The sequence below is a fragment of the Osmerus mordax genome, chromosome 24 (assembly GCF_038355195.1).
Source record: "Osmerus mordax isolate fOsmMor3 chromosome 24, fOsmMor3.pri, whole genome shotgun sequence".
NCBI classification, from domain to species: domain Eukaryota; kingdom Metazoa; phylum Chordata; class Actinopteri; order Osmeriformes; family Osmeridae; genus Osmerus; species Osmerus mordax.
Window position 1 is genome coordinate 7,816,548 of NC_090073.1, and position 26,431 is coordinate 7,842,978.

The 26,431-nt window shown below is 51.2% G+C and overlaps 2 protein-coding genes across 2 annotated transcripts in view; both read right to left on the reverse strand.

Moving 5' to 3' along the window:
• Positions 1-1,075: 1,075 nt before the first annotated feature.
• Positions 1,076-4,377, reverse strand: tbx16 (T-box transcription factor 16). The gene is made up of 9 exons (XM_067228269.1): positions 4,252-4,377; positions 3,830-3,986; positions 3,610-3,712; positions 2,903-3,067; positions 2,356-2,502; positions 2,182-2,252; positions 1,993-2,084; positions 1,652-1,868; positions 1,076-1,529 (listed from the first exon to the last, which is right to left on the reverse strand). Exons 1-9 carry the CDS (start codon positions 4,265-4,267, stop codon positions 1,076-1,078), a joined length of 1,422 nt encoding a protein of 473 aa, XP_067084370.1. The 5' UTR covers positions 4,268-4,377.
• Positions 4,378-9,486: 5,109 nt separating this feature from the next.
• Positions 9,487-26,431, reverse strand: part of cabin1 (calcineurin binding protein 1) — a 34,011-nt gene continuing 17,066 nt past the window's right edge. Inside the window, exons 32-39 of the mRNA XM_067227854.1 lie at positions 19,437-19,600; positions 19,155-19,251; positions 18,311-19,033; positions 16,553-16,627; positions 12,800-13,061; positions 11,423-11,635; positions 11,037-11,239; positions 9,487-10,335 (exon numbers count right to left, since the gene is read on the reverse strand). Of these exons, the coding sequence (XP_067083955.1) occupies positions 10,171-10,335; positions 11,037-11,239; positions 11,423-11,635; positions 12,800-13,061; positions 16,553-16,627; positions 18,311-19,033; positions 19,155-19,251; positions 19,437-19,600 (1,902 nt within the window). The 3' untranslated portion in view covers positions 9,487-10,170. The remainder of the gene's footprint in view (positions 10,336-11,036; positions 11,240-11,422; positions 11,636-12,799; positions 13,062-16,552; positions 16,628-18,310; positions 19,034-19,154; positions 19,252-19,436; positions 19,601-26,431) is intronic.

A 26,431-nucleotide genomic window follows, 5' to 3' on the forward strand; every position in this document is an offset into this window, starting at 1 on the left:
CCAGCACCCTCACTTTTAGACTGAGTAAACAATGAGTGTTCATATCGGCATCATCAACAGGGTCCGAAAGGGCAGGAAAGAATGAGATTCGGCTCGCTAATGTTCAGACTGACTAATGAATTGAGCCGCCCACATCCTCATTGTCCCTCCACACCACCCCATCCCCCCCGTCCCCTCCCTCCTCCACCCGTGACCTTTACGACAGTCATTAGTAGTTCCCATCCACCAAGGGGGGCAATGAAGACCTCTCTGTGTTTTTTAATGGTGAAAAGGAACCGAGTCGTGTGTCCCCCCCCCCGTCCCCCCCCCCCCCCCCCATTTTCCTGCTGTTTACCGCTCGTTGAGGGAGAGAAAGATTGCCAGGGCAGGGTTTATAACTCTGGTGTGTAAACCCAGCAGGCTAGCTGTCTCTTTGGGCCAGGGGCACAATGACTCGGGTCTTTAATGCATGCTGGGTCTGTGGAAGCTAGAGTGTGGTCCTCGTTAGATCAACAAAGACAAAATATAAACAAACAACACTGCAGGAAGTTGTTTTTTTGTTGTTGTTGTTGTAGGAATCTCTCCATTGACCTGTAGCCACGGATACAGACAGGTAAGTCTGTTCATGTTAACTTCAAGAAAATGATGTCTTCGAGAAAGCCTTCAAAATCTGTTTCTTTTATTATGTCATTTCTTTATATACAGATCACATCACAATTTCATAAAAGCAATTTGTCACACCAAATTATTATTTTGTTTTTTTACAAAAATAATATTTACGACCAGCAGGAGATGAAACCCCAAAACAATATAAATAGACAATTCAACAAACACACATTGGATTGTGAGCAGTAACGGTACGGCACGGACGAACGAATCTCTGAGGAAGACGAGACCTGCTCCAAGATCTCCTCTCTCTCCTCTCTCTCTCTCTCTCTAGTGTCTGTCTCCCCAGTCTGGCCTGGGCATGCATCATTCTCACGCAGCAGCAGTGAACACGGCACAGCCAGCAGTCGTCTGCGAGGCCTGGTTAGAAGCGAGGGGTCGGGCATTCGTCAAGTCTCTGTCGGTACTCTCCCTCGGCCAGGAGAAGCGCTCACCAGCAGGAGTAGGAGAAGAGAGGGTACTGGCTCCACTCCGCCACGTTGCCATGGTGATAGCCGTGGTGGACAGCCGGCGTGGTGTAGTCGGTCGGCAGGTGGTGAGGAGGAGGAGGAGGAGGGGGGGGGTACTGGACGGGGCCGGGGCCACCCCACTGGCCCAGGGACTGCTCGGCGCTGTAGGGGGTGTAAATGTGGTGGCCCAGGACCCCCCCGGGTTTGGTTGTCTGGGCCATGGCCATGTTGAGGACCCCAGCGTAGTCCTGGTGGCTCGGGGGGGGCTGGGGGAGGCAGGGAGAGGGCCCCTGCTCGGCCGGGGGCTTGGAGGCCTCGTGCTCGGGGACCCTGGCCACGTCGTGGATCCTGGACTCGAAGCCGGAGCGTACGGATCCTCCGTTGCTGCTGCCGACGCTGGAGGGCGGAGACGGAGATTTGCCGTGCTCGTGGAACCTGCCGGAATAAAGAGGGGAGGGGGGGGGGGGGGGGGGGTCAGTCTGTGCGTTCGACAAAAACAACGATGTTGGGAGTTGTCTTTTTCACGTAGAGATCGCTCCTGAGATGTGGTGCTTCACCTGTAGGGCTGGTAGGAGGCCGGGGCTGGGACGAGCTGCTCCGTGTTGTACAGGTCCCTGGTGTCTGCGCCCACGGGGGACTCTGTCCGCCCGCCGTGAGCGTGTTCCCTCTCGGAGGCCCAGGGGGAGTAACGCTCCTCCTTCACCTCTCCCTCCTTCCTCTTGGACAGGTCGGCCTGCTCTTCCTCGAAGCCGTCGTAGGACGACTGGCGGAAGTCTAGAGGGAAACACACACGGCGTCAGAACGACTCGAGTACAAAAGAGATAACCCTAACCCTTCGTGAGATAGAGAGTGATGATCATTGAGAAAGAGATGCTAGCAATTTGGAGGGAATCAGTACCTGGAGGACTGTCCTCGTCGTCAGTGTCTCTGCTCTGTGTGTTTGGCTTCTTCGATTTTTTCTCCGAGCAAGCTGGGTTTCTACTCGCTCGTCTGCGGAGGGAATCACAGCGGGGTTTGTTAGACCAAACGATCAGAATCAACAACATCGAACTGCAATCCATGTGAAAAGTATGGAAGCCAGATATACCTTTTCGAATTGGTTCCTTCATCTCTAAAGCCCTTTGCGAAGGGGTTGTGGTCAATCTTCAGCTTGGTTATCTGTCGGGAAACATTTATTTTTAAAACATAATTTATACCCACGACATGGGAGGCAGAATGGCTGTCTTGCCACAGTGTCTGGTCGGCGGTGGGTGAGACTGACCTTGGTGTTCTGGTAAGCAGTGACGGAGGTGAAGGAAGTCTCCGGAAAGATGAAGGTCTGGAAAACGCTCCAGCGAACGCTGAACAGGTCGTCGGCCTGGACGATGTGGAACCGAGGGTGATAGCAGTGCATGGAATGCAAAATGATCTGGAAGAGGCACGGTTGACCATGTTTAACGGTCGGATCAACAATCACAGTCTGAACCGAAATGCTTCCGTGATCTCTCAGGAGGAGAGGGTCTGTTCAGCCTGACCGTAGCATATTTATTCCTTAGCAGGGTAACTACTATTTATGATTACAAAGTGGAACATAAATTCCCCACTGTAAAATCTCTACATCTAACTAAGTGTGATAATCTTGTTTTTAGATTTTAAATTTAGTTGGACTTTCTTCTCATATAAACGGCTTATCCAATGACTTAATTTGAGAAATCTCAAGTGAAATTATCTTCCCGCACTGGCATCCAAATACACTTGTTTTAAGCTTAAGCAAAACGAATATTTAATAAAATAAATAATAATAAAAAATAATATACGCGTGCACTTACATGGCCGTGCTGGTCCAGGGTGTTGTTGGTGAGCTTCAGTTTGAGGAAGGACACGGGCTGTTTCATCCAGTGGCTCCCGGGGGCTGGGGAGTCTGGGTGCAGGTACGTCCTGCAGGGGGGCTGAGGCTCAGCCTTCCCTGCTACCTCCCACTTCTCCTTGTTCCACTGCAGACAGAGAGACAGTCAATACACCAACATCATCCTTGACACGTTATTCATCAATACATTCCCGGTGAATAAATCTGTATCGCCATTGAGCAGGCGATTTTTATTTTATTTATCCAAAAGGGAAGTGCAAATAGTGCCTAGAGAAAGTCCAAAAGGAAATCAACGATCAGATGTGCACAGTTCCAGTTTCGTAACAGTATTTTGGTGGATAGAGACTATCATGCAGAGGTGAGAACCAGGGAAACTTTGGCTTCAGTTCCCAGAGAGCCAGAGAAGGCAGACAGAGTGAAGAGCGCTGGTTTGGCTTATACCACCCACAGAGAGAGGAGGGCCAGTACAGTAGGTCCTCAACAGGGGATAGAAAAACAGGAAGAGATAACAGCCTTTGATGTCCAACATCAGGGAGGTGATAGAGAGGCTAGTGTGGCTGGACCTCACCTGATCCTGACTAATGTCAGGAACTTACATGGAAGTCTGGGGGGTTTCTACGGTTGGGTTCTGCTACTGGAGGTTTAGCAGAGGGAACAGATGTGACTTACCTTATATCTAAAGCCATCTTCGGGTACCATGTCCACCAATAAGATGTATTTGGCACAAGGAATCAGACCAGACAGGCTGATCTTACAGTGAGGGAACATTCTCCTGAAAAATGCAAGAGTGAGATCAGTGTCCAAAACGTTAAAATACCAGGACGTTTTCCATTCAATACATGATGAACTGTCAGTAAAAAGTAAAGATATATTTTTGTGACTGTCTTACCTGCCAGGTTTGGTAATGATCATCTCAGTTCCTATTTCACTGAAAGACTTCCAGAGCTCCGAGTCCTCCAGGGTCATCCTGATGTTGCCTTGGAGATAAGCATCTGGACCCCCAGACAAGGGGGGCTGGGCTGGGCCACTGAAGTTGGGCTTCATGTCTAAAAGTTCACAGGTTGGATCAGATGAATCAAGCCAAAACAATCAGACGACAAATAATGATATGACCAAAATGACCCAGAGACATCTGAGAGATAATCTGAATAGCCTGTGAACAAATAGTTATATGTGAACACAGTCATATTTTGGTTGTCTAGTTGTCGATTGGCCTACAGCACAATAAGTACTGAAGGAACAGAAGTATACATATATGCTTATACCAATGATTCAGATCAGATGTTTTGTCATGAAGGAAACAACACTCACCTCTAAGAGATTGCATTTCTCAGGTTTCACTGGTAGCACAACAGATGTGCTGCCAAACTATCATGAATCAGCAAACTGGTCCAATGTTATCCAGAGGTCAATTTGGCTCCCAGTCCTTAAATCCTGCTCATCTGTGGAGATCAATCAGTATATTCCAATGGAGTACGATGGCATGAGCGGAGAGAGGTAAGTCCAAAGGCGAGCTAACAACGGTGTCCTGAGACGTCTGCAGAGTTGCAGGGATGGGGTGTTCCTGGTCTTTAAGGGGAGCCCAGAGGTGGGAGGGGCTAGGAGGGCCATTCCCAGGCTTTGAAGTGCCACAATGCTGAGTCAGGGTCCTGCTGTGATTGGAGGGTGACAGAAATCAAAGGGACTTAACAGAGCCTTGATACCGTCCCCACAGGAAGAAGGATGAGGAAATGCATCTTTATTAACTGCTAAGAGACTTTTAAACAAATATGGACAGGAGTCCCTGTTGGAGAACAGGGACTCCGTCGGCACCAAATTCTGTGTAAATATCATTCACACTGATGTTACCGCACACAGAAAAACACATTTAGTGTCCTCTTGCAATCTGGTTAATCATCCATCATCATTCAGTTAATACAACCACTGGAACAACAGAAACTTTTTCAGCTCCAAGTTATATGCGGTTTACTAAATCAAAAAATATATAGATACAAGCTTTCACAGATTGGCTTCCTTTTATACTGCAAAGGATAAAGCCAAGGATTGACATTGTTTTCTTTATTTTGTCATAATAATTCAGGCCAAATAATTTACACAATATTCCCTTCATTTGTGTTCCTTGCATTTTTGCATTTTGTCAGACACTGATCAGTGGGTGGGTCATACTGCATAAACCTATAATTGCGTGATAACATCCAGTGTTTCTCCAGGTGAGTCTTCACCTGGGGCCATCCAGAGACAGTGGTTCCAGTTTGGGGGTGGGGTTGTGTATTGGGGTGTCTAGACAGGACAATGCTTCAATAGATAATCTCATTAGGGTTGTTTCCCCTGCAGGCTCCTGTTTCTGCATGCGGGCAGCGTGGTGTATGGGTGAGCAATTAACAGCCAGTTAGCACCACAGGCCCAAGACTTCACTGCCTGAAAGAGACCAGAGGGCCAGAGAGAGAAGTCCAGGCAACAACCCTGTCCTCCTACCCTCGCCATCCAGTCAAATCCACAGGCGTCCAAAGGCCCAGTCTCAACTTATATCATTTACATTTAGCAGACGCTCTTATCCAGAGCGACTTACAGTAAGTACAGGGACATTCCCCCGAGGCAAGTAGGGTGAAGTGCCTTGCCCACGGACACAACGTCGTTTTGCACAGCCGGGAATCAACCCAACAACCTTCTGATTAATAGCCTGACTCCCTAACCGCTCAGCCATCTGACCCCCCTATATCATTTGCTGTTACCACAGGCTTCACATATGCTAAACACAATCGTCCTCTGTTGTCCTCACTTCCTACAGCGCTTACAGGAACTGAAACACCCTCGACGGGTCTACAGCAATACACTTCCTTCCGCGACAGTGTCCATTGAATGTGACGTCTATCAGTCTTTTGCCAGAACATGGCAAAAAGCTTTACATTCAATGTCCCTTTATATGCGGATGCCTACTGCATACAGTCCCTTGATGTCTACACTGTTTTCACAGAGAGAGGCACATCACCTGTGTCAGGCCTTGAGAATACATGTTTCAGTTTCTCAAAAGGTCTCATTTGAATTACGTGCAATCTAAAGCTAAGATGTGGACCATACTTAACCCTTGTGTTCTCTTCGGGTCATTCTGACCCATCAGTCATTGTGACCCACCGTCGTATTGCGACAACTTTACCGCATACAAAAACAAAGTGAAGCATTTTCTTTTAACCGTCGGGCTGTCTCAGACCCTCCACATTGCGAAGGTTAAAAGAAAGATTTTTATTTGTTTTTGTATTGGGTCAAATTGGGTAAACACAACGATGGTTCGTTATGAACCTTTGGGTCATGTGACCCGAAGGCAGCACAAGGGTTAAAGTTCAACAATTGATTGATAAACACAATCCATTTCCATAGATGAGTGCAGGTCCTTGTAAAGGCCTGGCAGTTAGATAAACGTCCGGAGATGTTTACAACTTGAAAGCCTAGCCTGTGAGAATATTGACTGGCTGGTTTAAAGAGGCCATGTTGAGGTGATGTACTATCACTGTGCCATTAGTGAAGTAGAAGCAAAGACCTGGGGAGCCATATTGGCTTTTAAAACGGCAGGATCTCATATTAATTCGAGCCGTCTATTGTCGGGCTGGGAAACAGATGTAGATTTTAACTGCTTCTTCCAGCAGTCGCCCAGCATGAAGACCCAACCTGATGGCAGCACTCTGGGATGGAGGAAGTGTTGTGTGGTTTCATCCTCTTCATGTGAAAGCGAGTGTTTGTCGAGGAGTTATTAATCACAGGTTCAGTGTTGCTCTCCTCACTTTGCACTTCTGCTCCGCACTCTGGTCCAACCAGAGATAACCAGCCATCCAGCACTCACTGTCCCGGAACACAAACACCAGAAAGCTCACAGCTTTTTTTGTTGTGTTTATTAGTGGGTGTATTTCAGGTAATGGATGAGGAACCGATTTGGATGTTGTGAGTCCTGTCTGTCACCATTGTTTAAAGGCTGAGAGAAGTTTAATGTGTGTGTGTGTATGTGTGTGTGTCAACGCCACAGAGATAAGGTGAACATTTCAGCAGCATCAGTGTCAGTCCCATTACACAGTGAAAATGGAGGCAGCAGGTGTGATGTGTCGCTGTACGTGGCCGAAAACACAGACCTGCCTGAGCAGGCCAATGTCTGTCCTCATACTTTACAGCTGCTGTCTGGGGAAACAGACCTGGGCAACACATTTCATATATTCCAGTCTGCAGACAGGCTAATGCAAAAGAAACAAAACTAAAATAACAAACCCTGACGAACCCACAAACTCTATCGCTTCTTTTCAGCAATGCACTTTAGCAAAGGTGTTATCAAGCGCCAATACAGTTTTTAAGACAGTGGTTTCATTCCCTATTTAACAAGGCAGAGATGTCACTATTTCAAGACCCCCAGACCTATGACTCAGACATGACTCTGCTGAAAGGGAGAGAGCGGAGAGTCTTCTCCCTCTACACCTAGCCTCTCTCTCTCTCTCTCCAGCCCAGTAGATCCAGCAGACCTGGGGCTGGCCACTGATCACCTCTAGCACTGATGGTTTACCTCCCAGGTGTCAGTCCCTGGCCATTTGCTTTAACTGCGCAGATCTCCTCCTGCTCAATCGCTAACAGCTGCCAATACACAGGCAGGCCGCAGGATCAGACGGCTGTCCTACAGCCTAGTAAAGAGCCCCTGGAGTGGGTCGACGTGAAATCTCACACCTTTCCCTCACATTAGCCATGCAACATGGCCTTTTGATGCCTTAATTGGCCACTTTGAGGGGCTTGCAGAAGTAGCGGACACTGTTGGGAGACAAACTGGTCTCTGGCTGGACCTTGACAAGAACCTCAGTCCTCTCCAACCCAGTGTATAAACCACCAAACCTAACGCGACACGACTTTACCTGACAAGCAAAGTCGCAAAAAGTAAAAGCAAGCAACGTTTTCTTCATGAAATAAGAGAACAAACCCACATTTGTCTATTACAGGGAACACAGTGCATTCAGGATTTATTTTGGGATATAATTGTAATTTTCATTTCAGCATGAGAATTCATCTTGTTTTAAACAATGCCAGCAAAGAGATTTTTTCATTATAGAACCTTCCTATGCACAGCAAAATCTAGGAGAACAGCCTTGAGGAAAACCTAACTTCCCTAGCTAACCCTGGGGGACATGAATCAAACTAGGGATGGGTGAGCACACATTTGCTCCACTTCATAAGAAAACAAACCTCACATTTAGCTTGCCTGGCAAAGGGGCACATTCACAGCACTTCATAAGAAACTGCTGGAAATCGCTAATGAAGGCTAATGACTTCCCTGGCGTCAGAGACTTCACACCAGAGTGTACAAGCTCCTCGTCAAAAACACCAAGGAGTAGCGGGGTGGTCTTTCGCGGCTCAGAGAGGAAAACATGATTGCTACACAAGGGACCTAGAGATGGGAGAAAAACTAAAATGTTACTTTTGATTGAGGCGGACCAGAGAGAATGGTCTACAGAATATACTGTAGCTCTTCACTGAGGCCCTAACTAGCAAATTTAAAAAAAGATGACCTTCAATCCAGACCAAGTTGGTTGTTGAAAAACAAAAAACCTCATGTATAGGCTGTGTATGGTGCAACAAGTGCTTGTAGAACGTGTAATAAAAACCATGGGACCAGGTGAGTTTGTCAAATATATTTTTTGGTTTGTGACATCTTTATTATAGTGAAAACAACAAGAACCCTTCCCAGAAGACCTGAGATAAAGGTCAGAGGTCACGACAAGCACCCTGAACCCAGTGCATCTCCTTAGCCATGGTGCATCCCAAAAAGCTCAGCTGAAGAATACAAAACAGTATCTTACACGCAAAAATACAAACATCTATTTCGGGGGAAGTCAAGCAAGACTTTTGTTGCGAGATGTCCCTTCAGTGTTTTTTATTTGTACATTTCGTTTATCCATTTTAAAAAGTGTACTTTTTGCAAAACATACAGCGACATCCTTCTTTTTATAGAAAACAATCTGTAAAAACATTCCCTCGTCTTCCTCTGAGTTCAGTTACAATTCAGTTTTTTTTCCTACCAAAACGGATCCATTAGAAAGGCACCTGTCTCATGTCTACGCTCTCCACTTCAAAACCACTGAAATCAGAAAACATCAAACAAATCCTTTCATCTATTCACGAGCTGCAATTCAATCTATATTCGGAACTGACCGGAAGGCAAACCTCCTTGAGGAGTTGCCTTGTCGGAAAAAGAGAGTTGTAGTACGATATGTACACATGCTATATCATAAGAGACCGAGCCATGCTGGTGAGAGGACCGCTTCCTGGTTGAAGACGCTCCTCGTTAGCTACACATTCACCAAGAAAAAACAGGACGAAATATCACGACACATAATAACCAAAAAGTGAGTACAAAAATAGAAACCAAAAATCGAATCAGCCGGTAAGAGACATGTTGAAAGTGTAAACATATCCAATCTGCTACTAGTTAGAAGACTGCAGGTGTTTGTCCTAGTGCAAAGCTCTGGAGAGCTCCAAGACAAGCCCTGTGTGCAGCTCCCCCCCCCCCCCCCCCCCCACACAAACGTCCTTTTGAATGTGAGCTCGTTGCGTAGGTGAGTCTCGGGCCTGTGGGAGCAGCCATGCTGGTTGGCTGCTGAGCTGTTCATTGGGACGTAGCTACAGCCGCCAGATCGCAGCCCGCCAAAAAGATGCATAAACTGATTGAAATAAGATTCATTTCCTATGCACAAAGCATAGTCATGGGTTTGGCGGCACTGCAGACAAATATTCTGCATAGTGAACTTCATTTGGACAACATAGTTTGAAGTGAAATCCCACTATATCTCCCTCTCTTGTTTTTCTTTGATGAAATATTCGAGTGAACTTTTGTTGTCTGGCAAGTGTGCTCTGTATGAATGTGGCTTTGTAAACCTGTTACTGTTAAACTAATTACAGCCCATGGACACAGCGTTGACATGTCCAACCACACAACAGTGGGAGGATGACCCACACGGATCACTCCAGAATGTCCTTCTCACTCTGTTTGCGAATACACAGTCCAAGATGGAAAGACAACTGCGGCCACACAGAGACAAACGGCTGCAGTGGCGCTCCGTTCGGTGGGACCCGGACCCACTAGAGAAGCTTGAGGAAGTCAGGGTCCAGCTGAAGGTCGAGGCCTGGCCCAGGCCCTGGCTGCTCCAGTGTCCCAGGGCTCTGAGCAGGGGACCAGGGGGGACCCAAGGAACCAAGCTGCCTAGCATCTCAGACGTCCATGTAATCGTCCTCCTCCTCTTCCTCCTCCTCCTCCTCCTCGGACTCGCTCTCCAGGGAGGACTCCTGGCTGGAGGTCTCCTGCACCTCCAGGGCCGGCTGGCTCAGCGTCTCCTTCTTCACCGTGGCGGCAGACTGGGACGACAGGATGACGTTCTGGAGGGAAAACAAGGGAGGGCAGTATCTCTGAGGAGGGAGGGAAGGAGAGAGAGAGACAGTATATCTGAGGAGGGAGGGAAAGAGAGAGAGAGACAGTATATCTGAGGAGGGAGGGAAGGAGAGAGAGCGAGAGAGGGCAGTATCTCTGAGGAGGGAGGGAAGGAGAGAGAGACAGTATCTCTGAGGAGGGAGGGAAGGAGAGAGAGAGACAGTATATCTGAGGAGGGAGGCAAGGAGAGGGAGCGAGAGAGGGCAGTATCTCTGAGGAGGGAAGGAAGGAGAGAGAGCGAGAGAGGGCAGTATCTCTGAGGAGGGAGGGAAGGAGAGAGAGGGCAGTATCTCTGAGGAGGGAGGGAAGGAGAGAGAGAGACAGTATATCTGAGGAGGGAGGGAAGGAGAGAGAGCGAGAGAGGGCAGTATCTCTGAGGAGGGAATGAGAGAGAGAGAGAGAGGAGAGTTGAGAGAGTGGAGCGAGAGAAGACAGAGAGAAAGAGAGAGTGGAGTGAGAGAGTGAGAGAGAAAGAGAGTGACAGAAGTGTGGATAGAGAGAGTGTAGTTAGAGTGCAGTGAGTGAGAGTGGAGAGAGTGAGAGAGAAAAGAGTGAGAAGAGTGTGAGTGTGAGAGAGAAAGAGAGAGAGAGTGAGAGAGAGAGAAGAGAGAGAGAGAGTGAGAGAGAGAGCCCCGTCAGTAGCGTGTACCTTGAGCCTCTGCTTGGTCTCCTCTGAGATGCTGCCCTTGGGGGACAGCAGGGTGGGAGTGGGGGGCGTGACGGTGATCTCCGGGGGGAACTTGGTGACGGTGGAGGGGATGAAGAGCTTTGGCATGTTGGCGGGGATGCGGGAGCGGATGCGACTGGGATCAGACAGCCTGGACGGGTCACTGCCGCCGCACAGCTGCTGGTCTGGACAGAAGAACAGTCATCAGGCATCGTCTCCAAGATGTACACAAATAAATAAATACATTAAAAAACTGAATTTTGCATCGCATCTGCTTTTGCTACAGGATTTACACATTTATACATAAAAAAAAAAAACTGTAACAATACCAGCTTGAATGTCCTTTAGGCTGGCTGAAGGGAGCAGACCCGAGCTGGGCGCGTGCTGACCCGGGTAGGGCTGTGAGGAGCTGGGCGCGTGCTGACCCGGGTAGGGCTGTGAGGAGCTGCAGGCGGGGGGCTCCTGGTGACGCCAGGCCCCCCCGTCCTGCCCGGGGGACACGCTGGCCAGCTTCATCTTGTGGCAAAGGTGAGACTCCTGCTGTCGGTACGACAGGCCCTCTGGGAGCTGGTCACGCTCTTCTGGGACCACACCGGAGAAGGGCAGCGCACACACACACACACACACACGGAGAGCACTTAGATATCCAGATATCACTCTGAGATCAAACCACATAGTATCAGAGGAGAGTAACAGGTCATCCTTTGCCAGAAGGGGTTTTATAAGACGTCTCCGTTCCCGAATATAAAGACCGTTTTGCATTCTTTCCTTTGATAGACAATCAAAATACCTCAAAACAAATCATTCAAATGCGTACCCTGCAGCAGACAGTACATCATTCCCCTTATCTGACTGTCAGGTATTCCAGCAGAGACATGAGTCCAGGTAGCAGTGTGCTTCTCTGACTGATAGTAAATACAATCCCTCTCCCCACGACCTCTTCCTCCAGGTTGCCAGGGAAACCATTAGCCTAGTCGATTTCAGAGCCGTCTGATTCAGAGCGTCGCCTTGAACATTCCCCACCCCTTCCAGTGTGTTTATATCACAGGGCTCCGGCGTGTTCAAGCAAACACCGAGTAAGCGATTTAAACGGCGATTACGCTAAATTGCCGGCGAGAGGTTTGACCCCTGACGTGGGAACTCTCGATATCTTTGCGACGGCCGTCTCCAGCCCCTACGCGGCGAGTCGGGGGAACGCGACACGGACATGCGTAACGTGCGACTTAAAGGATAAACTGTTCAACTGGAAAGGAAGGAGTGAACCGGGTCATGGTTGAGAGTTGACCGCGTTTAAGTGAGCTGAGAGGTCAAGCCTGCCCCCTGCTGGCTGTGTGGTCGCAGTGCAGGACAGAGCTCAGGGCAACCTGCCCTATAGAACAGGCTGCCATGACAGCAGCACTGACACACACACACCCACACACCCTCCTCTGACTGGACAACCAATATGCTTTCTAAAAAGGTGCTCCCTCAAGATGTATAGCTCTCTGCTTGATTTAAAGCACCCTATTTGTTCCATTTTGCAAGAGTTTAAGTACATCGCTCGACCGCTTTTCATGACCTAGAGTGTGTGGAAGCTACTGACCTGAGTGTGGAAGCTACTGATCTGAGTGTGGAAGCTACTGATCTGAGCGTGTGGAAGCTACTGACCTGAGTGTGTGGAAGCTACTGACCTGAGTGTGTGGAAGCTACTGACCTGAGCGTGTGGAAGCTACTGACCTGAGTGTGGAAGGAGGGAAGCTACTGACCTGAGTGTGGAAGGAAGGCCATGGCCGCTGCAGAGAGGCTGACGGTGGGCCTCCGGGGCTGGGGCTGCTCGTGGCCTCCGAAGGGGGCAGGTCTGGGGGTCTTGCCCAGCGGCTCGTACCCCACTTTGGCTAGGCTGTCCTGGGAGGGCAGGGGGGGGCAGGCGGCGTGGCTGAGGAGGACCGGCGTGGGCAGCGAGGCTGGGAAGAAGATGTCTCGGTGCTCCTTGGCGTACTTGGGTGTTGTGGGAGTCTCGCCGGCAGACTGGGAATGAAAGGGAACGAGAGAGAGAAATGGAGAGACAGAGAGAGAGGAGAGAGAGTTGCTTAAGAAGGTAGAGAAGCGGACCTTTGGGTGACTTCGTCCGCCGAACCCTGTCTCGCTGTACGCAACCCAGCGCCCGAGAAAGCGCACATCCTCCTTGTTCAGGAGTCGCAACCGGAGGAGGATGAGTCACAAGGCTACGCTGTCGCACCTCTCTCCCACAGGAAGAGGAAATGACACCTCATGACTCTCCTGCTACCTGGGCTGCCGGCTAGTTCAGCGCCCCGGGGCCGCCCCCGGGGGGGGGGGGGGGGGGTTCGGGCAGAGGCCCTACAGGGAACAGGCCTGAGGGAGACGGGAGGACGCAGGCCAGAGTCAGGAGGACCACTCCGCGACAGGAGCTGCGCTTAACAACCCCGTGACAGCTCCCGCAGCCGCTGTCATGGCAACGCGGAGGAGCACAGTCGAAAAGGCGAGCCGACGCGGTTTCCATTCAGCTCGCCCTCCGTGATGGAGGAGAGCGCCTGCCTGCCGCGAGCATCGCCCGGGAAGAGTATTTGTCAGTTACACAAAATATTCAAAACGTGAGGGGTTCACTTGAGGTGATTTTTGAAACAGCTTAGCTTCTCTACTCTGCTGTAAATGTTGACCGTAACCGTGACTATGGTAACACAACACACTCAGAGAAACCCCCTATTGATCCGCTGAGAGCGGGCGAGCTTGCAGGGTTATTTTCCCACTGCAGGATCCAACTGCTTGGGTTTGGAGTCAGATCCTGCGGTGAGTCAGAGCTGTTTAATCGGGAGTCTCCCAGAGGAATTCACTTAGCCGTCTAAACAAACACACCAGCTAAGGAAAAAGTCTCCCAACGCGCTCCCTCGCTCGGCAAACACCAGCGCTACAGAGGCTCAACACAGTTCCTGGGTAAGCTTTGAAGATTCCTACCTTCTGAATTAAACATGGGGGACGTTTGCATGGGCAGAGGCATACTGAGATCCACTGTGCGTCTGAGGCGTTCCTGCAGCGTTCCTGCAGCGTTCCTGCAGCCTGTGAGCAGAAACGACTCAGACTGCTCCACCACCAGCCAGGTGGTTCTCTTTTCAGACTCAGAATCCAACAGCGATGGCCCCCCGCGTCAACACTGAGATGGGGCATGTGTGTGTGTGTGGCTGGAAAGAGGCTTATAACAGTGCATGGCCTTTCCTGTTTTCATCACCTTTCAGTAGGAATCCAGGAATTTTCCCTTCTATTTATATAAAAGTGGCCAGCTTAAGACTTCCCTCACTGTTTACGTTAGAGAGCTGCCGGTTGGTATTCTCCTGTGGCAAGCCAGGTACTGGGCTGTGAGACAGCTCGCTCTGGGAGCCAGAACTCGTAACGACACCAAGGTCAGGCAGGCGAGAGAGCGAGCTGTGGGTGCACAGCCCCAGCCTGTAGACAGGATCATGAATCACCTCAACACCTAGTCCTGGACCTTCGGAGGATTCCCATGGCGACACCAGGGGAGGTCAGGAAGTGTTTGAGGACAGTGGTGTTATAAAACACAGCAAACAACTCCCTGACAACACAAACGGAAGTATCCAGTTAATAAATGAATCTTAAAAAAAAAAAAAACGAATAATCAGAGGGAGATGACAGGAAGCAGAGGAGAATGTGTATTTGTCCCCACCCCCCCCAATCCATCTTTCCCATGTAGCCCGAGAGGGGGAACTGCTCTCTGGGATGACTCACTCACGCTCTGGTTTGGATGAGCAAAGAAGCAGCTGACCTGAGGAGGGGGCAGGGAACCACTCCCAGCATTAAGCCCGCTTGCTTTCTCGAGCACACACACGCACGTATCAGACAGATCTTTATACATCCAATGAAGATACATCTGTTTAAAGGTTCATAGTACCTGGTTCCATCACAAATAGACATTTGTACCAGCAATACGATACTACGAAATAAGGGACTAGGATCTGAGTTAGTCTTTGTACACCATGATACACTCAGCTTATGACATCACAATATAATAGTTTTGTTTTCCCAAAACACCACAACCTAGTATCCCATCTAACACATGTGGTCTAGTGATATTCCCATAGATACTCTGTGTTCTGAGTTTTGCGTCACCTTGACAACAGGATGTGAAGAGAGAAGCCCTCGTTGGGAGGAGAGGGGGGGGGGGGGGGGAAGCTCAGTAGCTACCCACTGACAAGTCAGAGGAACTGACGACTGGATTCCGAATGCGTAAGACATCAACAGAGAGCTCGGTTGCAATGATTATAGGTTTGAGCGAACGTCACTCGCTCCCTCGCACTCGGTCCAAACAAAGCAATTCCCCCGGGGTTGATATACGAAACGCTGAATGTCTTATCCGTCTTATCTTATCGCCAATTTCACACGTTCGGAATCTCAGATTATCATATGTCAGCATGGGGCTGCTGAGGAAGGAACTATATCTCTGGATAATCATGTGTGCTTTCCCCTTTCATATGCAAACAAGCAACAATCGTACGGCACCAGAGAACGTTCTAGTCTCAACCCAGCGAGTTTGGCAGCTCCTGAGCGGAGACAATGGGGGTCTGTTCTTACTGCTCTCTGGGCTATTAAAAGCACCGCCAGGTTGGAGCGAGGAACATGTCAAAAAGACCTGGGGAATTACCCTGCGAGTGTGTCAGCGGGGCGACGGCCGCACGTTTCACTACAGACAGCGCCTGTTCATGACACGCGCTCGGCCCACGGTGTAGAAACGCTCTATAGAGTTTCTGGGCTTGCTAGCCCCTGCAGGGACTGTAGTATGTATTCCTATATTCATCGTTTCTTTACATATCATGATATATTGTTGATAAGATCGCTCACATAGGATTGGGATTTCTTTCTTTATAGGATCAGGATGGACTGCCTGGAAACGCGTGAAGATCAGGATCAAGAATTCCTATGCCCCGTGACAAAAGGCTAATGAACTCTCGAAACTTAAACGTGTAGCCCCGGATACTGACCGAGCTGGCCACTCACAACAACCTGTAGACCGCAGACAGTCAAGACAGCCGATGAATAAGAAAAAGCCCGAAATATAATGAGCTGGACAAGAGGCCCGTCGCCTCTTCATTAGGGCGCTAAACAAGGACACAGTGAGAGAGAGGCTCACGACAAGCTCTCGAACTAGACCGAGGAGCCCAGACTGCCCGAGGCAGATGGAAAAGAGAGAACACATCGCGCAAAGGATGTTTGTCCAAAAGTGTGGATAAAAAGAAAGGGAGGGGGTCGAGCCAAGGATGGTGAGTCACAGCCTGACATGTTGTTTAAAAAGGGGGAAGAATAATGGCAGGGACCTGAAGTTTCCTTTATTACACTGGGAGAGACTTCATTAGCTCGAGCACCCCCTGACCAGCCCCCCCCCCCCCCCCCCCCCCCCCCCGCCTGGAGGTCACTGATGAAACAGAAGACAGATTCTCTGGTCCCGGCCCTGGTCGTGTGTTGAGGGGCGTGGGTGCAACCTGCGGACCTACCTGTCTCTGCGCGGAGGCGGCCAGCTGGACCTGGCAGAACTTCACCGCTTGGTCCAAAGCAACGTCCTCGTCGACCTGCGGGGAGGAGAGAGAGAAGAGCAGAGGGGAACGCAGAAAGGGTTAGGAGTGGCAGGGCCTGGCAGTCTTCCCAGAGGCCTGATCTAAGGATGACCTCGTCTGGGGGGGGGGAGGAGGGGGAGGGGGGTGTTACTGACGAAGGCCCTCATTAGGCCACAGATAGCAGATAGGATCCTGTGTGTGGGAGTGAGAGAGCTGCTGCTGCCCAGCAACATCCTCCACAGCTATGTCCGTCTCTCCTCTCCTGCACGCTAGGCTAGCGCTACATCTGTGGTGCTGGGCTGAAGTGGGAAAGGGAAGACGGTCTGTTCCGAACCCGAACAACTGAACAGAAACCGAGCCGGCCCCAACCGCTCTGTAAAGGGAGTCAGATGGCTGAGCGGTGAGGGAGTCGGGCTAGTAATCTGAAGGTTGCCAGTTCGATTCCCAGCCGTGCAAAATGACGTTGTGTCCTTGGGCAAGGCACTTCACCCTACTTGCTTCGGGGGGAATGTCCCTGTACTTACTGTAAGTCGCTCTGGATAAGAGCGTCTGCTAAATGACTAAATGTAAAGGAACGGTGGAGAGAGACGGAGTGAGACTTGTCAGGACGTGCTTGTGTGTTCTGCTGCAGAGCACAGGTGGAGGATTAATGAGGACGCCAGGTGAACCTGACTGATCCTCGCCGCAGCGTTTCGTCTCCCCTGGCTCGTAGGCCTGGCATCTCTACGATGGGATCTGCGTAATTGCTCGCGCCTAGAGGAGCTGCCCCATATTCAACTCGAGAAAATACCGTCGACAAGAGCGAAAGACGCGCGTCGCCATCACAACCACGCGTATGCTGGTAACGCCTGCCAGTCACATAGCCAGAGACTGGCTGCCAGACCCACCCTGCATTGTAACGTGATTCAGGTCACTGGCCTGTCATTGTAGTCATAACATTCTATTTAAAGACACCAGTGATTTGTCAGGCTGACGAGATCACCACCGATAACAAGGCCGTCATAAAGGTAGTGTCACAAAGTGTACGTAGGGTAGTATAATTTTTTTTTTTTTTTATAAAACACACATTCACAACTACAGCAGCCCCCATCCATCCACCCACCTCTCTCCCTTCTCTCTCTCGGCCCACTCTGTTGCTCTCGCATGCTTGCAGCCTCCCACTCCAGCTGCAGCCTTCGGGGCTTGACACAGCCAATGACAGCCCTTCCACCCCCACCCTCTCTAACCCCTCCACCCACACCCCGCAGTCAGCATTGATCCCCAGCTCAATGAGTCCACAAAGGCTGATACAACACCACTGACGCCGACGCCTCACTTCCCCCCCTAACTCCTCCTCCTCAACAGTGCCGCGAGCAGGAGGGCGAGAAACTCACACAGAGCTAAGGCACAAACACACCTAATTACATTCAAAAAGACGAGTCAGGTGGCTGAGCGGTTAGGGAATCGGGCTAGTAATCCAAAGGTTGCCAGTTCGATTTCTGGCCGTGCAAAATGACGTTGTGTCCTTGGGCAAGGCACTTCACCCTACTTGGCTCGGGGGGAATGTCCCTGTACTTACTGTAAGTCGCTCTGGATAAGAGCGTCTGCTAAATGACTAAATGTAAATGTATAGTATCGGCGTAGGAAATAAGTGTAACACTGCAGAATAATTGATGTCCTTTCAGATGTCACGGTGTGTAACAGTTGCTGTGAACTTGCCTGCTTCATGAGCATGTAGGTCTCGGACATGATCTTCTCGATGCGCCCCAGGTCATAGGTCATGACCTTCTGACCCTGCTGCCACACCCTGTAAGCGTCCAGCAGCAACGTCTTCCCGGACTCCACGTCCTCCAGCATCTTCCTCTTCCGGCTGGGCCTCCTCCCCAGCCCCGGCCCCGGCCCCAGGCCCGGCCCCTGCCCCAGGCCCAGCCCCGGCCCCAGCCCCGGCCCCTGCTCCGCCCCGTACCCCGGAAGAGGGGCTCTGGGAGCGTGAGGGGCCTGCTGCTGCCTGGAGCTGATACTCAGCTCCTCCAGGGACAGCTCCGGAGCCCGGCTGCTCTCCGGCACCTTCTCCCCGAGCTCAGTCCCACTTCTGGGGGCCTCGGTGTTCAGCAGCCTGCCCTGAGGGTCCGTGGGCTTGGCCGCCCTCTCCCAGAGGCTGACGTCCAGCTCCATGGGCTCGTCCGGTCCTGCTCTGACCCCCTCCGCCTTCCCCGCGGGGAGCACTGGCGCCTGGTCCCCTTTGTCGGGGCCCTGGGGGGGCTGTGCCAGGGAGGCCTCCCTGGGGCCGGGGTCAGGGCCTGGGGCAGCGGCTCCGTCAGAGAGCCCCGGCTTCTTAGGCAGGGCCTGTTTGCCGTCGTCCGCACCGGGTCTGCTGGATGTGTCGGTCGTCGTCATCTCCCCCATGGAGGGTAAAGGCGCTTTGGAAGGCTGCTCTGAAACCTGACAGTGAGAAAGAGCAGACAACCATTTGAAAAACACGAGCACACACACACGCCGGAGAGATGAACCCCAGGGCTTCTTCCTGGTTGGCGAGTGTGAGAGGAGGCCCCTGGCTTCCTACCCCTGTGAGACTGTTCAGCTTGTCCTCCAGGACTTTCACATTGAGGAAAAATGCTCTCTTGGCCAAAACTTGCCGATCCACATCCCGCAAATATTTCCTTCGAAACAAGGGGGTTGGGTAGAAAGAGAGAGAGAGAAATACATGTCAGTTAAATATACTTAACAGCACATAACATCTCCAAATATCCACACACACACACACACACACACACACGCTCCTTGTTCTGAAGCCCAGGTGGTGCACCCCCTGCTGGAGGTGGTGTAGCGGCGCATCATCTCTTACTTTCCCTGGTCAGGCGTCCTCTGGAGCATGAAAGAGACCTTCAGCAGGGTGTCGTGGTCCTTCAGCAGAGACAGCACCTCCAGCAGCAGGACGATGGAACGGTTCATATGCGACGCAAAACTCCCCGGGCGATCAATCTCATCCACTGGGATACGCCAGATGCCCTGGAGGCGGTGAGAAGGAGGAGGAGGCAGGGAGGGTTAGGGACAGTGCCAAGACGTTAGTCAGCCACAACTCTGCTCCACCAGGCAGGTAACGACACGCGTTACCGTGGCGTTTGCTGCTGATACTTCCAAGAACGCGGCTGTGTCGGGTTTTGGTCCGGCTTTGCACAAATCTGTCGAGAGCGAGCTTGCGATAAGCGCCGGCAAACTGGCGCGGGATATAATGCAGGCGCTCCTAAGTATTGTTAGTGCCCCTACATGAACGCCACAGGTTACCCTCCCCACAGCATCACAGACAATGGAATACAAAATGAGGCCTCTGGTTGGTTAAAGTGGTTCATTCATTGTGTGCCTTGGTCACAAGGGTAAGCTAATTTTGGGCAATTTTCGGCGGCGTTTTGTTTACGGACATGTGCACTACTGCATGCTAGTCTGCTGCCAGCTCCTTCAGGGACTGTGCAATGTGAATAATACTGACACGAGGAAACAATTAGACCCAACAGTGAGAATTGGACAACCCCCAGGAAAGCAGGGAGATTTTTTTTATTTGGGCCAAAATAAAGGCATTACAAAAAGAGAGAGTCCTAATGAGAGAATGGAAATATCTGCTCTGCAGTGTGTGGGTGTGTGTGTGTGTGTCTGGAGGCAGACAACCCTTGGCTGGATCATTAGGGTACTGTTATGTATATGGGTTCATGCAAGTACAGGGAACTCTCATGCAGTAGTGAGAATGTTGACTTTTCATTTCGGTTGTGCACACACCATGAATGCGAGAAGTCTCCATGGCAAACGAAGGGGTGCCCAGCTCCCCAGCTTGTTTAGCCAGGGTGCTGGGTTCTACGGCATGATTGCCTTTTAGCGGAAGATATGCTTTCAGAACTCTGTGTGTGTTTGTGTGTGTGTGAGCAAGTGACAGAAAGGACAGAAAAGCCACACATATCGCAATGGAACTAAACAAATGAGCTCTCTTTAATCAGTGGAGTGTCTGTGGAGGCTGATAGTCTACCGCTTCCTCTTGACTATCACACCAATAATCACACCGACTACCGGCCTTCGTTCCACCATAACTACCAGCCCTGCATTGTCATTTAGAATTTTCACACAGGAGAAAGATTTGTTTGTTTGGTCGTTGCCTATCAAGTTACATTTAGTCATTTAGCAGACTCTCTTATCCAGAGCGACTTACAGTAAGTACAGGGACATTCCCTCCGAGGCAAGTAGGGTGAAGTGCCTTGCCCAAGGACACAACGTCAGTTTGCACGGCCGGGAATCGAACTGGCAACCTTCGGATTACTAGCCCGATTCCCTCCCCGCTCAGCCACCTGACTCCCTAGTTCAAATGCATTCTTGAAGTTGGAATCGACCGAAGAGCATTGTGACGTATCGACTCATTCCATCTCCAATAATCTTATCCAATAAACTGTAGAAAGCACAGTGGGATGCCAGTTTGATCCCAACAATATTAATCAGAAGTAGGACAATGTGGACCTGCACAATCTAGCATAGCAGTGACTTACTGCAGGAGCTCAATCGTGCTGGACTAGAGAAGGCTTGAACCTTTCAATGCACAGATTACCAAAAGCCTTCCCACAGGGCTAGGTCTAGGCCTTGGCCTTGGTGGAGTGGGGTGGGGGATCAACAGACCTAATGGAGGGAGGCCTCTTCCTCAGCCGAGAAACATCCAACCACAGCAAAGCTGTTTAGAGAGAGCTGCACCACAGCTTTGCACAGATTACCATGTAGCACAACAGATAAAGCAGATTTGGAAGACTTTACCAGCATGGATTTTTTTTATTTTAATAGCATCTTTTTTCCCCCCTCTCCTATTTTCAGTGGGGATATGTGACCCATAGTTGACGGGGGATGTGTGTATCACTCCAGCAGGCTATGGAACCAGGTTCAAGCATCACAAGAGCTTAAAGGCATCACTGAAACTCCCCACCACGCAGCTTTTTGAATTAAATTGTAAACAATAGATGTTTTGGAGGGGGAGACAGCGAGGAGAAGGCAGCGATTACGGCCTACGCATTCACACATCCGAAGCAATTATGCATCACTAGTTCAGTCATTACACATCACAAAATCCCGACTGTTACAGGTCGCATGACTGGCCTGGAGAACAGCCGTCATCTCACTCTGCTAGCCAAGAAAACAACAGCAGCAGCTAGATGCAAACAGAGACAGAGATTCTCCCCGGTGTGTTTCCCAGGGGGAGAACACATCGATGTGGAGGGTCCTGACTCAGATCCAGGGCATGGGATGTATCCCAGGGGAGTCAGGTGGCTGAGCGGTTAGGGAAGCGTGCTAGTAATCTGAAGGTTGCCAGTTCGATTCCCGGCCGTTTCAAAATGACGTTGTGTCCTTGGGCAAGGCACTTCACCCTACTTGCCTCGGGGGGGAATGTCCCTGTACTTACTGTAAGTCGCTCTAAATAAGAGTGTGTGCTAAATGACTACATGTAAATGCATCCCTCCCCCCCCCCCTCCACACCAAATTCCTCCTTCCTCCAGCCCCAGCTCATGTGGGACCTTAGTCTGGGTAACCATGTCTTTTAGAGAAGTTGATTAATTAGTTTTCTTCTGGAGGATAAAAATGGAAACAAAGGGAGTTATTTCCCTTGTTCCTTATTCCTTCTCCAGATGTCTATGAGATCCAGTACGCCACACTAATGAACACCATATCCAGCCAGCCCTGGACCGGAAATCAGGAACCAACCGAAATGAGGGTTTAATAAAACATGCATCACTTTGTCCACCTGTAACAAACTAAGAACGTGAACCACTTGCCCAAGTGTACCAAACAACGATCATTAAAACGAGGGATTTTTGATTCCAGGGGGGGGGGGGACCTCCCCCATGCCTCTCCCTCTCTCCTTATCTGGTCATAACCGATGAATCCCCTCCCCTTGTCCCCCCCCCCCCCCTCGCTAGAACAAGCACACACAGCCCCGCAGGATGGAGCCAACATCACCCCAACCTCAACACCCTGGGTACATCGCAAACAGTACGTTCAGGGAATACACTGGCCCAGCATAGGGAAACAGCGACATCACGACCACGCACACACACACACACATACACCGGAACAACCACACAGAGAAACCCTCTCCTCAGGCAACAGTCAGTTGGTCTCTAGAGGGATGCTGCTATGTAGAGAAAACACACGCGGCGGGGGAGAGAGAGAGAGAGGACTCGTCTGCGTTGACGAGAAACAGAACGCGCTCCGCCGCCGCACGAGACTCCTCCCCCGCGAGTACAAACACCCGACAACTCCTGCAAACTGTGGGAGAATTCCGCTCGCGTAAACCCATCGTTAAATCACGCGCTCGCTTGCTAAAACGCGGCCAGGAGGAGTAGGACTCACCATCACCGGGGGAACGTTACCGCGCCGACGCCTGGGTTGGTGTTCTTTTTGGCTGGATTCCCGCTGGCGCTAAACGGCTCCAGCGGCCCTGGCAGCACTCCCACCCCGATGGAAACTCCCTCCCAGATAGCGAGAGAGAGAGGCGGGCTGCATTCGGGGGTGCCGGGGGGGGGGTCGGGAGAGAAGCGGGGCTGAGGACTGGAGGCTAGAGCACGACGAGGAGGAGGAGAGGAGCGTGAAGGGGAGCAGAGACGACGCAGGTGTCGGGGCCTGGAGAGTCAGCGGCGTGCCACTGACAGGCAGGATGACTTGCTCCTCGCTCGCTCTCCAACCCTGCCATCTCAAAACACACTAAAACACCCACGCGTTCCCTCTAGCTCCGCTCTCCCATGACCCCAGCCTGCTACGGGGCTGGCTCCCTCCTCCCCTCTCACTCCCGCTCTCAACCACAGCCTACCACCGGCCCCCCCCCTCACACTCCAGACAGCCAATCGGAGACAGGCCGAGTTAGGTCCCGCCCCTTAATCACACGCCCACACAATACATACACAAACCGAAGGGGAAGAGAGCAATGAGTAAAGAGAGATCTAGAGCAGCTCAGAGAGAGAGAGAGGGAGAGACAGAGAGAGAGAGAGAGTGAGAGCACGGGAGAGAAAAAGAGAGAGGGGGGGGAGGGGGAGCGAGAGAAAAAAAAGGGAGGGGGAGAGCACGCTCACACGACAGAGAGAAAAGCAACAGGAAAAGAACGAGAGAAAGAGTTGGACGGCTGGGAAACAGATGGACAAAGCCAGCCAGATAGGTGTTAGGAGAGAGGGCAGAGGGGAGGATGAAGGAGAGGTGGAACATACGAGAGAGAGAGAGACAGACAGAGAGACAGACAGAGACAGAGAGAGACAGAGAGAGACAGAGAGAGACAGAGAGAGAGAGAGAGAGAGAGAGAGAGAGAGAGAGAGAGAGAGAGAGAGCATGCTATTCCATGCAGTCAGAGGACTCTCTCCCTGCAGGATAGACCGAGGCGGTCAGGGAGCACTTCCTCACACAACAACAAGCTCACCTCCTTCCTCCCGGCGCTCTGCTCTGACGGCCAGCCCGCTCACCACAACAAACATCCTAAGCAAACGCATCTTGTTTGTCCTTGCTTCCTGTTGTTAAACCAAGATTTTTTTACAGAGAAAGAAAGAAAAAAAGGCAATCCGTGGGGAAGGTAAACAGCACGACAGAGAGGTGGACCAAACGCCTGCGAGATCCTTAGAGAGACGCCCACATCCAAAATATGGAATTTCAACAATTTCAAATGTATTCATGTAGACCTGCCACTCCTCCTTTGCAAATAGTGGATGGTTGTCCTGGACTAGGCTCCTCCTACACTCTCAGCTGAAAACACATCACAGGGTGTCTGTACTCTTCACTACAAGGCAGAGAAACACCAGAATGTTCTGGTCTACCGCAACAGCAGAAAAAGAAAAGAAAAAAAAAGGATGTCAAGTTAAAAAGTAACTACAGTGGGCTGAAACAGATGAACAAAACAAAACATGTCCCCTACCAGTGGATGAATAGTACTAGTATTACTCACGTTGCAGGCTATTACAGTAAGCATGGTCTCAACATAAGATGTTTCGGAGTGGTTTCGGATGTTATTCAATTCTAGTCAAGTCTATTTATAGAGCACATTTAAAGAACCGTTGACCAAAGTGCTGTACAGTCAGAGCAGCAAAAGCCATAAAACAACACAACACATACCCAAAACAAGTAAAAAATTAAATTCAAATACAAAAGAAATGGCTGAACGTCTACCAGAAGAGGCAGCTTTCCTCCGGAGCATGCAGCCGTGTGCGTGCGTGCGTGGGTGGGTGGAGGAATATGTAAGCACATGTGTGTGTGGGGGCAACACTGTGCCTGAGCGAGCCTGCTGTGCCTGTGTGCAGGAGGAGAGGGCAGCCCTGCTACAGGGGCAGAGGACAGCCCTGCTACAGGGGCAGAGGACAGCCCTGCTACAGGGGCAGAGGACAGCCCTGCTACAGGGGCAGAGGACAGCCCTGCTACAGGGGCAGAGGACAGCCCTGCTACAGGGGCAGAGGCAGCCCTGCTACAGGGGCAGAGGACAGCCCTGCTACAGGGGCAGAGGACAGCCCTGCTACAGGGGCAGAGGACAGCCCTGCTACAGGGGCAGAGGCAGCCCTGCTACAGGGGCAGAGGCAGCCCTGCTACAGGGGCAGAGGCAGCCCTGCTACAGGGGCAGAGGCAGCCCTGCTACAGGGGCAGAGGCAGCCCTGCTACAGGGGCAGAGGACAGCCCTGCTACAGGGGCAGAGGCAGCCCTGCTACAGGGGCAGAGGCAGCCCTGCTACAGGGGCAGAGGACAGCCCTGCTACAGGGGCAGAGGCAGCCCTGCTACAGGGGCAGAGGCAGCCCTGCTACAGGGGCAGAGGCAGCCCTGCTACAGGGGCAGAGGACAGCCCTGCTACAGGGGCAGAGGCAGCCCTGCTACAGGGGTAGAGACAGCCCTGCTACAGGGGTAGAGACAGCCCTGCTACAGGGGCAGAGGCAGCCCTGCTACAGGGGCAGAGGCAGCCCTGCTACAGGGCAGGCAGAGGACAGCCCTGCTACAGGGGCAGAGGCAGCCCTGCTACAGGGCAGGCAGAGGACAGCCCTGCTACAGGGGCAGAGGCAGCCCTGCTACAGGGGCAGAGGCAGCCCTGCTACAGGGCAGGCAGAGGACAGCCCTGCTACAGGGGCAGAGGCAGCCCTGCTACAGGGGCAGAGGACAGCCCTGCTACAGGGGCAGAGGACAGCCCTGCTACAGGGGCAGAGGACAGCCCTGCTACAGGGGCAGAGGACAGCCCTGCTACAGGGGCAGAGGCAGGGACGCCCGGCTGGCATCACTCACACTTGCTCTGTGGGAAACTGGATCCAAGTTCAACCGTGCCTGAATCGCAGAGCAACACCTGCCAGCACTCAAAATGTCCTGACACAATACTTAAAACTAGAGATACCACCCTGCCTTGTTTGGTCAATGTTTCGACAAGCACCAATACAAAAATATAAGGAGTACTGCTTGTAGCAGGACAAACCTCTCTTCACAAATATTTAGCATCGTCACGTAAAAAAGAAAAATGTATACTCTTCTGAAAATGGTTCATATTCCTCAATATATAAGGCAGAAGCTGGGGTAACTAAGAGCTATGGTTTAATCCGTTGGTCAGTTTGACTGAGGGCACGGCACCCCCTCCACAAAACACTGGCACCGATCACCGCAATAAATTATGCAACCCGGCCTCAAGTGAACTGGAACATGTCAAAAGCACCAGAATATAGGTTAGGTTGGTTATGCTTCATGTGTGCCCAGTTGATATAACCTAGCCAAAGAAACCAGGAGGAAGAACTAGGGCACCATGACCCACATACTGTTACAGGACTGAGTGATCCACAGCGAGCAGGCACTCGATGAGGATGCCCGCCCAGGAGAGGA